The sequence below is a fragment of the Zalophus californianus genome, chromosome 1 (genome assembly GCF_009762305.2).
Source record: "Zalophus californianus isolate mZalCal1 chromosome 1, mZalCal1.pri.v2, whole genome shotgun sequence".
Classification (NCBI taxonomy): domain Eukaryota; kingdom Metazoa; phylum Chordata; class Mammalia; order Carnivora; family Otariidae; genus Zalophus; species Zalophus californianus.
Window position 1 is genome coordinate 5,217,438 of NC_045595.1, and position 14,072 is coordinate 5,231,509.

Below are 14,072 nucleotides of genomic sequence, written 5' to 3' on the forward strand. Positions count from 1 at the left end.
CGCCAAAGGCAAGGAAAGCAAGGGCAAAAATGAACTATTGGGATTTCATCAAAATAAAAAGGTTTTGCACAGCAAAAGAAACAGTCCACAAAACCAAAAGACAACCGACAGAATGGGAGAAAATATTTGCAAATGACATATCAGATAAAGCGCTACTATCCAAAATCAATAAAGAACTTATCAAACTCAACACCCAAAGAACAAATAATCCAATCAAGAAGTGGGCAGAAGACATGAGCAGACATTTTTCCAAAGAAGACATCCAAATGGCCAACAGACACATGAAAAAGTGCTCAACATCGCTCGGCATCAGGGAAATCCAAATCAAGACCTCAATGAGATACCACCTCACACCAGTCAGAATGGCTAAAATTAACAAGTCAGGAAATGACAATGTTAGCAGGGATGCGGAGAACGGGGAACCCTCCTACACTGTTGGTGGGAATGCAAGCTGGTGCAACCACTCTGGAAAACAGTATGGAGATTCCTCAAAAAATTGAATATAAAGCTACCATACGATCCAGCAATTACACTGCTGGGTATTTACCACCAAGATACAAATGTAGAGATCCGAAGGGATACGTGCACCACAATGTTTCTAGCAGCAATGTCCACAATAGCCAAACTGTGGAAAGAGCCAAGATGTCCATCGACAGATGAATGGATAAAGAAGAAGAGGTATATATACACAATGGAATATTATGCAGCCATCAAAAGGAATGAGATCTTGCCATTTGCAACAACGTGGATGGAACTGGAGGGTGTTATGCTGAGTGAAATAAGTCAATCAGAGAAAGACATGTATCATATGACTTCACTGATATGAGGAATTCTTTTTTTTTTTAAGATTTTTTTTAATTTATTTATTTGAGAGACAGAGAGAATGAGAGAGAAAGCACATGAGAGGGGGGAGGGTCAGAGGGAGAAGCAGACTCCCTGCCGAGCAGGGAGCCCGATGCAGGACTCGATCCAGGCACTCCAGGATCATGACCTGAGCCGAAGGCAGTTGCTTAACCAACTGAGCCACCCAGGCGCCCAGATATGAGGAATTCTTAATCTCAGGAAACAAACTGAGGGTTGCTGGAGGGGTGGGGGTGGGAGGGATGGGGTGGCTGAGTGATAGACATTGGGGAGGGTATGTGCTATGGTGAGCGCTGTGAATTGTGCAGGACTGTTGAATCACAGATCTGTACTTCTGAAACAAATAATGCAATATATGATAGGGAAAAAAAAGGAAGAAGAAGATAGCAGGAAGGGAAGAATGAAGGGAAGTAAATCGGAGGGGGAAACGAACCGTGAGAGATGATGGACTCTGAAAAACAAACTGAGTGTTCTAGAGGGGAGAGCAGTGGGGGGATGGGTTAGCCGGGTGATGGGTATTAAAGAGGGCACGTTCTGCGTGGAGCACTGGGTGTTATGCACAAACAATGAATCATGGAACACTACATCAAAAACTAATGGTGTATGGTGATTAACATAACAACAAAAAATTTAAAGAAAAAAATGCTATGACTGTGATGCCATCCAAAATGGATAATCTAAAAGCCAGAGTAAATGAGGCAGAATAGAGAATAGTGATCTAGAATTTAAGCTGATGAAAAGGAAGGAAGTCGAGGAAAACAGAAATAGGCAGCTAGCAGCCCATAAAATAGACTTAGAGAGATTAATGATACCATGAAACGTTCCAATGTCAGAATTATTGGGATCCCTGAGAGGGTGGAGAGACAGAGAGGACTAGAAGGTATATTTGAACAAATCATAGCTGAGAACATCCCTAATCTGGGGAAGGAAACAACCATTCAAGTCCAAGAGGCAGAGAGGACCCCTACCAAAATCAATAAAAATAGATCAACACCCCAACATATAATAGTGAAGCTTGTGAATCTTACAGCTAAAGAAACTATCCTGAGAACAGTTAGGGGGAGGAGATTCCTTACATATGAACAGAACATCAGAATAACATCAGACCTATCAGCAGAGACCTGGCAAGCCAGAAAGGGCTGGCAAGACATATTCAGGGTACTAAGTGAGAAGAACATGCAGCCAACAATACTTCATCCAGCAAGGCTGTCATTCAGTATGGATGGAGAGGGGCACCCTGGGTGGCTCAGTCATTAAGTGTCTGCCTTCTGCTTGGGTCACAATCCCAGGGTCCTGGGATAGAGCCCCACATCAGGCTCCCTGCTCCGCAGGAAGCCTGCTTCTCCCTCTCTCACCCCTCCTGCTTGTGTTCCTGCTCTCGCTTTCTCTCTGTCAAATAAATAAATAAAATATTTAAAAAAAAAAGAATGGATGAAGAGATAAAGAACTTCCAGGACAGGCAGAAAATGAAAGAATATGTGACCACCAAGGCAGCCCTGCAAGATATATTAAGGGGGATTTGGTAAGCAAAGAGAGACCCCAAGAGTAATATAGACCAGAAATTAACCAGACAATCTACAGAAACAAGGACTTTACAGGCAATACAATAGCACTGATTTCATATCTTTCAATAGTTACTCTCAATGTAAATAAGCTGAATGCTCCCATAAAAAGACACAGGATTTCAGATTGGTTAAAAAAGCAGGACCCATCCATATTCTGTCTACAAGAGACTCATTTGAACCTAAAGAAACTTCCAGACCGAAAGTGAGGGGATGGAGAACCATTTACTATGCCAACGGACCTCAAAAGAAAGCTGGCGTAACAATCGTCATAACAGACAAATTAGATTTTTATTATTATTATTATGTTACGTTAGTCACCATACAATACATCATTAGGTTTCTTTTACTTTTTTATTATGTTAATCACCATACATTACATCATTAGTTTTTGATGTGGTGATCCACCATTCATTGTTTTCGTATAACACCCAGTGCTTCAAATTAGATTTTAAACCAAAGACTGTAGTAAGAGATGTAGAGGGACACTATATCATACTTAAAGGGTCTATCCAACAAGAAGATCTAACAATTGTAAATATCTATGCCCCCAACATGGGAGCAGCCAATTATATAAAACAACTAATAAGCAAAAAAAGAAACATATTGAAAAAATACATTAATAGTAGGGGACTTCAACACTCGATTCACAGCAATGGACAGATAATCTAAGCTGAAGATCAAAAAAGAAACAAGAGCTTTGAATGACACATTGGACCAGATGGACTTCATAGGTATATACAGAACATTCCATCCTAAAACAACAGAATACTCATTCTTCTCGAGTGCACATTGAACTTTCTCCAGAATAAACCACATACTGGGTCACAAATCAGGTCTCAACCGATACCAAAAGATTGAGATTATTCCCTGCATATTTTCAGAACACAATGCTTTGAAACTGGAACTCAACCACAAGAAAAAAATTGGAAGGAACTCGAACTGTTGGAGGTTAAAGAGCATCCTACTAAAGAATGAATGGGCCAGCCAGGAAATTAAAAAAGAATGTAAACAATTCATGGAAACCAATGAGAATGAAAACACATCGGTCCAAAACCTATGGGATACTGCAAAGGTGGTCCTAAGGGGGAAATACATAGCCATCCAAGCCTCTCTCAAAAAATTAGGAAAATCCCAAATGCACAAGCTAACCTTACACCTAAAGGACCAGGAGAAAGAACAGCAAATAAAGCCTAAACCAAAGAGGAGAAGAGAAATAAAGATTAGAGCAGAAATCAATGAAATAGAAACTAGAAGAACAGTAGAACAAATCAATGAAACTAGAAGCTTGGTTCATTGAAAGAATTAATAAGATCGATAAACCTCAGGTGCTGGGTGGCTCAGTTGGTTAAGCGACTGCCTTCAGCTCGGGTCATGATCCTGGAGTCCCACATCGGGCTCCCTGCTCAGCAGGGAATCTGCTTCTCCCTCTGACCCTCTTCCCTCTCGTGCTATCTCTCATTCTCTCTCTCTCAAATAAATAAATAAAATCTTTAAAAAAAATCGATAAACCTCTGGCCAGACTTATCAAAAAGAAAAGAGAAGGGACCCAAATTAATAAAATCATGAATGAAAGGGGAGAAATCATGACAAATACCAAGGAAATAGAGACAATTATTAGAACTTATTAACAGCAGCTATATGCCAACAAACTAGGCAATCTGGAAGAAATGGATGCATTCCTGGAAACTTATAAACTACCAAGACTGAAACGGGAAGAAATAGACAATCTGAACAGACCCATAACCAGCAAGGAAATGGAAACAGTAATCAAAAATCTCCCAAAACAAAAGAGTCCAGGGCCAGATGGCTTCCCAGGGGAATTCTGCCAAACATTTAAAGAAGAAATCATGGATACCAGCCCTTTATCTGTAGTGTCATTTGCAAATATCTTCTCCCATTCTGTGGGAGTTTGTCTCTTTGTTTTGTTGATTGTTTCCTTGCTGTGCAGAAGCTTTTTATCTTGATGAAGTCCCAAAAGTTCATTTTTGCTTTTGCTTCCCTTGCCTTTGGAGGAATGTTTTGAAAGAAGTTGCTGTGGTCAATGTTGAAAAGGCAACTCCCTAGGTTCTCCTCTAGGATTTTGATGGATTCCTGTCTCACATTGAGGTCTTTCATCCATTTTGAATTTGTCTTTCTGTATGGTCATGCCATTGTTGTTCAACATAATACTAGAAGCCCTAATCACAGCAATCAGACAACAAAAAGAAATAAAAGGCACCCAAATTGGCAAAGAAGAAGTCAAGCTCTCACTCTTCACAGATGATATGATACTTTATGTGGAAAACCCAAAAGACTCCACCCCTAAATTACTAGAACTCATATAGCAATTCAGCAATGTGGCAGGATACAAAACCAATGCACAGAAATCAGTGGCATTTTTATAGACTAACAATGTAACTGAAGAAAGAGAAATTAAGGAATTGATTCCATTTATAATGCACCAAATAGCACCAAAAACCATAAGATACCAAGGAATAAATCTAAATAAATAGGTAAAGGATCTATACTCTAGAAACTACAGAACACTTATGAAAGAAACTGAGGAAGACACAAAGAGATGGAAAAACATTCCATGCTCTGGGATTGGAAGAATAAATATAGTTAAAATATCTTGCTGCCAAACTGTGGAAAGAACCAAGATGTTCATCGACAGACGAATGGATAAAGAAGATGTGGTATATATACACAATGGAATATTATGGAGCCATCAAAAGGAATGAGATCTTGCCATTTGCAACAACATGGATAGAACTGGAGGGTGTTATGCTGAGTAAAATAAGTCAATCCGAGAAAGACATGTATCATATGACCTCACTGATATGAGGAATTCTTAATCTCAGGAAACAAACTGAGGTTTGCTGGAGTGGTGGGTGGTGGGAGGGATTGGGTGGCTGGGTGGTAGACATTGGGGAGGGTATGTGCTTTGGTGAGCACTGTGAATTGTACAAGACTGATGAATCACGGATCTGTACTTCTGAAACAAAAAATGCAATATATGTTAAGGAAAAAAAAGCAGAAGAAGATAGCAGGAGTGGAAGAATGAAGGGAGGTAAGTCGGAGGGGGAGACAGACCATTAGAGACGATGGACTGTGAAAAACAAACTGAGGGTTCTAGAGGGGAGGGGGGAGGGGGATGGGTTAGCCTGGTGATGGGTATTAAAGAGGGCACATTCTGCGTGGAGCACTGGGTGTTATGCACAAACAATGAATCATGGAACACTACATCAAAAACTAATGATGTAATATATGGTGATTAACATAACAATAAAAAATTATTAAAAATATCTTGCTGCCAGAGCAACCACACTTTCAATGCAATCCTTATCAAAATACCATCCACATTTTTCACAGAGCTGGAAAAAAAATCCTAAAATTTGTATGGAACCAGAAAAGACCCCGAATCACCAAGGAAATGTTGAAAAATAAAAACAAAACTAGGGGCATCACAATGCCTGACTTCAAGCTATATCACAACAAAGTTGTGATCATAAGACAGCATAGTAGTGGCACAGAAACAGACATATAGATTAATGGAACAGAATAGAGATCCCAAAAATGGACCCTCAACTCTATGGTCAACTAATCTTCGACAAAGCAGGAAAGAACATCCAGTGGAAAAAAGACAGCCTCCTCAATAAATGGTGCTGGGAAAACTGGACAGCCACATGCAGAAGCATGAAACTAGACCATTTTCTTACACCATACACAAAGATAAACTCAAAATAGATGAAAGACCTCAATGTGAGACAGGAATCCATCAAAATCCTAGAGGAGAACAGAGGAAGTAACTTCTTTGACATTGGACACAGTGACTTCTTTCAAGACACGTCTCCAAAGGCAAGGGAAACAAAAGCAAAAATGAACTTTGGGGACTTCATCAAGATAAAAAGCTTCTGTACAGCAAAGGAAACAGTCAACAAAACGAAGAGGCAACCCACAGAATGGGAGAAGATATTTGCAAATGTCATTACAGATAAAGGGCTGGTATCCAGATCTTTAAGGAACTTCTCAAACTCAACACCTAAAAAACAAAGAATCCAGTCAAGAAATGGGCAGAAGACATGAACAGACACTTCTCCAAAGAAGAAATACAAATTGTCAACAAACACATGAAAAAATCCTCCACATCACTTGCCATCAGGGAAATACAAATCAAAAGCACAGTGAGATACCACCTTACACCAGTTAGAATGGCTAAAATTAACGAGACAGGAAACAACAAATGTTGGCAAAGATGTGGAGAAAGGGGAACTCTCTTACACCGTTGGTGGGAAGGCAAGCTGGTGCAGCCACTCTGGAAAACAGTATGGAGGTTCTTCAAAAAGTTAAAAATAGAGCTACCCTACGACTCAGTGATTGCACTACTAGGTATTTACCCCAAAGATACAGGTGTAGTGAAAAGAAGGGCACATGCACCCCAATTTTCTTAGTATCAATGGCCACAATAGCCAAACTGTGGAAAGAGGGGAGATGTCCTTCAACAGATGAATGGATAAAGAAGATGTGGTTCATATATACAAAGAGCATTACTCAGCCATCCTAAAGTTTGAATACCCACCATTCACGTTGAGATGGATGGAACTGGGGGGGATTATGCTAATGAATTAAGCAGAGAAAGAGAATTATCATATGGTTTCACTCATATGTGGAACATAAGGAATATTGTGGAGGACCACAGGGGAAGGGAGGGAAAAGTGAAAGGAAAGAAATCAGAGAGGGAGACAAACCATGAGAGACTCTGGACCCCAGGAAACAAACAGAGTTACAGAAGGGAGGGGGTGGGAGAATGGGGTGACCAGGTGATGGGTATTAAGAGGGAATGTGTTGGGATGAGCACTGACTGTTATATACAACTAATGAATCATTGTACACTACATCAAAAACTAATTATGTACTATATGCTGACTAATTGAACATAATAATAAAAAATTAAAATAAAATAAGAAAGAAAGAAAGTTAAAAAAGAAAAAAAGAGAGATAATGCAATATGAATCTCCTAGTGCAGTCCTTGGCATACATTAAGTTCTTGTAAGGGTCATCTTCTTGTATTTTTACTCCTTTTAGATGATTGGAAACAGTTTTCCTGGCTTTTCTCACTTTGCTATTGGGCAGGACTACCAACCATTAAGGTGCTGGTGACAAAGACAGCAGCATAACACTTCATTTATTTCTCTTTCATCTCCTAGTGCCTTCTTAATTGTTGGTATCCTCACACCCAGAAGTACAGTACAACTTAAGTGTCTTTGTGAAATAATGTTGAATATTAAATATTTAAATATCTTTTTATAACATGTTAACAGGTTTCAGGAAGGAATCCATGCAATCACAGGGAATGGCTCAGCGTAGCAGTTAGTGTCGGGGCTCTGGTGTGAGAATGATGAGGTGCTGAATGCTGGCTGTATGACCTTGAATAAGTCCATTTACTTCCAACAGCTTCAGCTTCTTTATCTTTAACTGGGGGTAACAGAAGAACCTTCCTCACTTGCTTTATGTAGGATGAAATGATATATTGCATAAAATAAAGTGTACTGAAGATTACTAGTGTTCAATAAATGTTGACTTTCATTGTTATAATCACCACCACCACCACCATCATCTACACTGTCATCATTATGACCATCATCATTTCCGTGATAACCATCACCTTCTCCCTCCTCCTCCTCTTCATTGTCAGAATCATCAGCACCACCACCACTCTATAGACTCTACAGAGACTTTGTGATGCCTGACATTTACTAAATACATTTAGTAAATACATTCAACAAAAGTTGAATTTTAGAATGAACCAAGAAGAGGATGTCCAAGACTATACCGGAAACCAATGAGAGGGTAGTCATGGGGCTTGGCATGTATATCTTTAACCTCCTATTCAGGGTCCTTTCTCCCTAAGCAAGCTCCTAATGTGACACAAACCTCTATATTCCTCAGGTGCGAATGGAATACAAGAAGTGGTTTAGTGGGATCTGGAAAGCGGTTAAAACTGAAAGTATTGAAGTAACACATTCTACGACCCAAACCAAAACGGTAAGACCAACTTCTCTACAATGCTGTGTACTGGCTGAACCCAACATCTTGTACTGCCAGGAGTTTCCTGGTCTCTTGATCTGAAGGAAAAGAGAAATTGCATTACTTCCATTATGCTGGTGGTTTCTGGTTTTTGAGGCCAAAATCAGTGGAACACTTCCCTTCCCTTCCTTCTTCCTTCCTTCCTCCCTTCCTTCCTTTCTCTTCCTCTCTTTCTCCAGTCTTTCCATAAATATCCAAATGATATTTATCAAAAAATTTAAATTTATTTAACAATGTTCACTTAACAAATATTTACTGAGTAGCCAGTACATGCCAGGTGCTGTTTTAGGTCCTGGGGAAACAGCAGAAGATACACTGACAAAAATCCTTGCCCTCACAGAACTATTATTCTGGTTAGGGGAGGCTGAGAATAAATCCCCAAACATGGATTATACAGTATTTCACAAAGTGATGTGGGCTATGGAAAAATACAGAGCTGTGAAAAGAAATCAGGACTCATGAGGTGGGGGGAGTTTGGTTTCCTGTACGGTGGCCACTGACAATCTTTCATTGTCTATCACCACCTTCTATTTTAATTCTCTGCATGATGTGCCTCTCTGTATGATATTTGTCTTACTCTGGAAAACATGAAAGTGTTTATGTTTGGTCAATCTCTACCCCCTGTAAGTTTCAGTGCTATGGTTACTATGATTTTCCTTCTACCTAGAGCAATGCCTGGCCCACAAAAGATGCTCACTTAACTTGTTGAGTGTCTAAGGTCTTTGTTTATAGATGAGAACTCAGACTGGGAAAGTCCACATAATTGGGCTGAAGCTACTCAGCTGGGTACAGGGGTTCAGACTCAGGTCTGTTTTCCTCTGAAAGTTGACAGCATTCCTTGGTTGTCACCAGAGTTGTTTGTCACTCCAGATCGTCAACAACTTTTGGGACCAGCTTCCTGGGACATGCACTCTCAGACCGAGGACAAGTCTGTTTACTGGCTGCTGACTGTGTCCTAACAGTATAAGTATATGCCACTGATTCACCCCTTGGCTGAAATCACCAGCAGTCAAAGGTTATGTCAACCTGAACTGTGTAAAGGAACTGTCCCAACACATGTGGTCTCCAAAAGTATGTCGCATAGTGGAACCCATTGCATGGATTCTGGGGTTCACCAGATTTGAGTTTGAATCTTGATTCTTTCAGGTTCCAGCTGGTAGATGCTGGGCAAGGAGCTTAACCTCCCTGAGCCTCAATTCGTTCATCATTGAAATGTCTGGTTGACTAACAAAACAATGTACATGAAAGCATTTTGCTCTACTCTGAACCATGTAAACACTACCTGTATGAACACCACATTATCAAGAGTCAACTATATAGAAGGCCCCAAACAGTGATCCTTTCCTCTTATCTTTGGACAACATTTTACATTCTAAAAAGCACATATTCAGGGCTCAGTCGGTGAAGCATCCCAATCTTGGTTTCAGCTCAGGTCATGATCTCAGGATTGTGAGATCCAGCCCCACCTCAGGCTCTGAGCTAGGCATGGAGTTTGCTTGAGATTCTTTCTCTCCCTCTCTCTGCCCCTCCCCCAACTCGTTCTCACACTCTCTCTAAAAAAATTAAATACGTAAAAATAAAAAACAAAAAGTGGATTTCAACCTTACAGTCTTCATTGATCCTCTGTAGCATTTAGTGATCCTTCATTGTTTGAATGGAGCCAACGTGCCTGAGTTCAAGTCCCAACTCCACCACTTCCAGGCTGCATGAGCCTGTGCTAGCCATTTACTGTCTCTAAACCTCAGGACTTCATCTGTATGATGAGGATGGTGATAGGATCTATCTCATCATGAGAAGAAAGCGAGGTCATACGTGTTAAGAGCTCAGAGTGCTGCTTGGCACACAGTAAACAAACACCCTGCAAATGTTTGTGAAAAGATCAGATAAATAAAAAGACCATCATAGATGATGTTTGGTGGAGGAAAGGCTGTAAAGTCAGGTATTAAGATATTAGTCAGATCTTAATGAACTTTGGATCTTAGAAATTCTGGCTTGTCATTTCCTGAGGTGTTAATTTCTCTTCAGCTTGTTCTACATATTATCTCCCCGAATAGGAGGAACCAGGGACGCCATCAGAAGTCTTTCCCAGAAGAGATGCTGCTTCTGTGCAACCTCAGCGTCAGACTCCTATCTCTGCTTTTTGGCTAAGAACAGAAAACTGAGCTGCTTCTGGACAGCGCCCCCTGTGGTTACACGTGGATTGGACAAATGCCACCATCTGTATCTTCCTCCTGAAAGCAGTTCTGAGGCCTTATTCTATTGGCTTCTAGGTCCTTAGAAAGAAGGGGTCATGGGGAGACCTCTGAGACCCATACCCAGTATTGTTTATCACATGCCATTAAATGTTCAAGGAATAATTTTTAATAATGAAGGAAATAAGGGGACTTTCTTCTTCCACCTATTGCTACCTTGCCCAGGATTTATTGGCCAACATCTAGAGTCACCTGGCAGGTTTCTCTCTCTGGGCATTTGGTTGCATTTTATGCTCCTGAAGATTTTGCAAACTCGACACTTTCAGAATTCAGTAATTCCCGTATGAATAAGTATTAAAAAGGAGGTTGCATTCTTGCAATGCAAAATTCCACCACCATCCATCTTAGGAGCACATTGTCAACAGGAAGGGTCTTGTGGCCAGGAGACCAGCACAGACTCCTTTGTTTGATGACTTTCAAACTTATTTATTGGGTAAATTTTGTTTTCTTAGTGTCATCTGGAAATGCTCCCAAACCAACAGCATGAAGGTCACAGCAGTTGTTTGGCCTTATTTGTTTTCTTTTAATATTTCTAATTTCTTTTTCAAAGTAATTGGATTCTAGGAATGTTTTTTAGCACTGGAATTAATAAATGCATGGCTAACTTTGTTACCAGAAGGTATTTTAAAACCAATTTTACATGATTACAGCAGGAAAGGTAAAAATAGCAGCAAAGAGTTGCCAGATTCATTTGAAGAGATTTCGTGTGCAGTTTCTAGGTGGTGGACCAAAGACTGTGTCCCTTTTCTGCTTAATCAGCTCCAGTGTCTCTTCCACATGGCAGCAATGCAACAAGAGTGTATGATTCACTCCACTTGCTGACCTTAAAATATTGTTATTCCTTTTGAACAGTAAAAATTTGGAGAGATTCACATGCTTTCAAAAGGTATGCCTGCGGTGTTAATTTTTATATCTGCAATTTCAAATTTGCACAAATAAAACCTGCAGGAAATGCAACCTTCCTGGGCAGTTGACAAATCCTTGCACTTAAGCCCCACAAGTATTGCTGCTGTTTTTGTGTTCAAGACAGTTTCAAGAAGAGGATAAACCAGCCAAATGTTCTAGGTGCTGTGGGCTTGGACCTCTCTATTCAATAATTTTCCTCCCCTCCCAACATGAAGTCTGCTTTCTTTCTCTTTTCTGCCTCTCTCACTCCTTTGCTTTCTTTAAGAACTAGCTTCTTCATCCTTCAAGAACCTTTTCTTCTTCTAGCTCTCAGAAATCCATCTCCTTTACTTGCTCTATTGGCATCCGTATGACTTGACTTACCCTGTATTTTGTGTGCTGTTGCACACATGATGTGTGTGCTTGTAAATCATGCCTGCTTGGATCATAAACTTCTGGAAGGCCAGAATGATAAATGTCTTAATGATAAATTAAAAAGGTGATAAGTGGAAAGTTCCTTGCCTCCACTTAGAGCATTACTTCTCAAAATCTGCATTATTGACATTTTGGGTTTTATAATTCTTCATTGTGGGTGGCTATCCTTTGCATTGCTGGATGTTGAGCAGCATCCCTGGCCTCTACCAGTTAGATGCCAGTAACCACCCCACCCATACACCTATTGCAACAATCAAAAATGTCTCCAGACATTGTCACCTGGGAATAGAAATGATCCTGTTGAGAATTTACTGGTCTAGGCATTAGTTCATAGTGAACAGGCAACTGCTGAAGAAGTCCTTTGTGGTCAGCCAGCTGTTCCAGGAAATGAATAATTGAACAGAAACCAGAATGTGGTTGGTAGGTGCCTACTCTATACTTAGAGGCGGTGGTATGTGTGGGAAATGCCTCTTGTGTTGTCTGCCCAGCTTTTCTTTTCTGGGAACTGCCCACCCCACTGAGGTAGAAGCAAAATCCACTTCTGCTTCTATGCAACATGCAATTTTGCTTAGAGGGCCCATGCTTGGGTTGATGCCCCACAGGAGAGAAAATAAAATTAAGGGACTCCAAGATGGGAGCTCTTAAGATATTCTTTTATTGCATCAGAGAATACTTTGAGAGTCTGATTTTGAAAAAGTGACTCCTCTCCCTGCAAAAACACATATAGGCAGCAATCAATCAGGGATGCTTTATTTGCAAGTACTAGAAACCTAACTGACCTGCCTTGCTGCTCCAAATGTGTCCTGATAATCAGTAGCATAGTGGCATCCAAATCATGTGGAAATCTGGTACAAATGCACAATCTTAGGCTCAGTCCCACATCCAGTGAATTGGGCTCTTCATTATAACAAGATCTCCAGGAGAGTCTATGCAAGTTAAAGTTTGAGAAACATGGGGTCTGTGGATCTGCATCATCAACATTGCCTGGGAGCTTGTTTAAAATACAAACCTCAGATGTCACCTGGGAATCATCACCAGACTCAAAATCCCTGCAGTTGGGACCCCAGGAACCCATGGCTTAGCAAACTCTACAGGAGGTTGAGAAACACTGTCCTGCTCAAAGCAAGGTCCTCAAACCAGCAGCAAAGCACTGACTACTTGTTAAAGATTCAGCATTGCAGCCTTCATTCTAGACCTACTGAAGCAAACCTGCATTGTAACAAGACTCTCAGTAGATGTGGATGTTCATTTGCACTTGGGAAGCACTGCTTCGAGCAATAAAGACATTTCATGAACTCACATGACAAGGAGTCTGAGTGAGAACAGTTGAAGTCTGGTGAAGCAGCTTGATGAGGTCATCAAAGACACAATCTCCACCCCTTTCCATCTCATCAAAAATGATACTGTTCCTTACAGACAGCTGGAGAATCTTCTGGCATCTTGTCAATATTCAAGGAGTGAAGACAAAGCTAATGCAGTAGCTGCTTTATTGGTCCCTCCACATCTGCTCTGATGTCTGTCATCTGCATGGCATCCAGCCAGTGGGACCTGCCATCCTGATTTGCCCAGGACTAAAGAGTTTCCCCAGATGTGGGAACGTTGGTGCTAAAACTGGGTCAGCCCCAGGCAAATTAGGATGGTGGATCACCTTAACTCACTTGATTATGGAAGTCAGATCAGGTTCCTCTTCTATTCAGAATCTTAGTTCCTATAATCACAATCCAGAGTCCTCCTGGAGTTTATCCACAAATCAGGCACTTCTGCACCCTTACTTCTGGGGTTCCACCTCCTGCTATTTTCCTTATAGCTTCTTTCTACTTCTCTCTCCAGTTGAACAGCTCTCCTGGTCCACCTCAACCAGAACAGGCCCACTCCTGCCTCAGGAGTGGCAGGGAGTTTGCTGTTCCCACCCAGAGTGCTCTTTACCCCTAATGTCTGTATGACGTGCATACACTGCAAGTCTCTTTTCTCACACCACCTTGACAATGAAGCTATCTCCATCTCTATC

At 40.8% G+C, this 14,072-nt stretch overlaps 1 protein-coding gene across 1 annotated transcript in view; it reads left to right on the forward strand.

Annotated features, from left to right (window-relative positions):
* Window positions 1-11,193, forward strand: part of LOC113916120 (adhesion G protein-coupled receptor E4-like) — a 98,777-nt gene extending 87,584 nt beyond the window's left edge. The window contains exons 15-16 of the mRNA XM_027582015.2: window positions 8,355-8,450; window positions 10,547-11,193. Of these exons, the coding sequence (XP_027437816.2) occupies window positions 8,355-8,450; window positions 10,547-10,654 (204 nt within the window). The 3' untranslated portion in view covers window positions 10,655-11,193. The remainder of the gene's footprint in view (window positions 1-8,354; window positions 8,451-10,546) is intronic.
* Window positions 11,194-14,072: the final 2,879 nt, after the last annotated feature.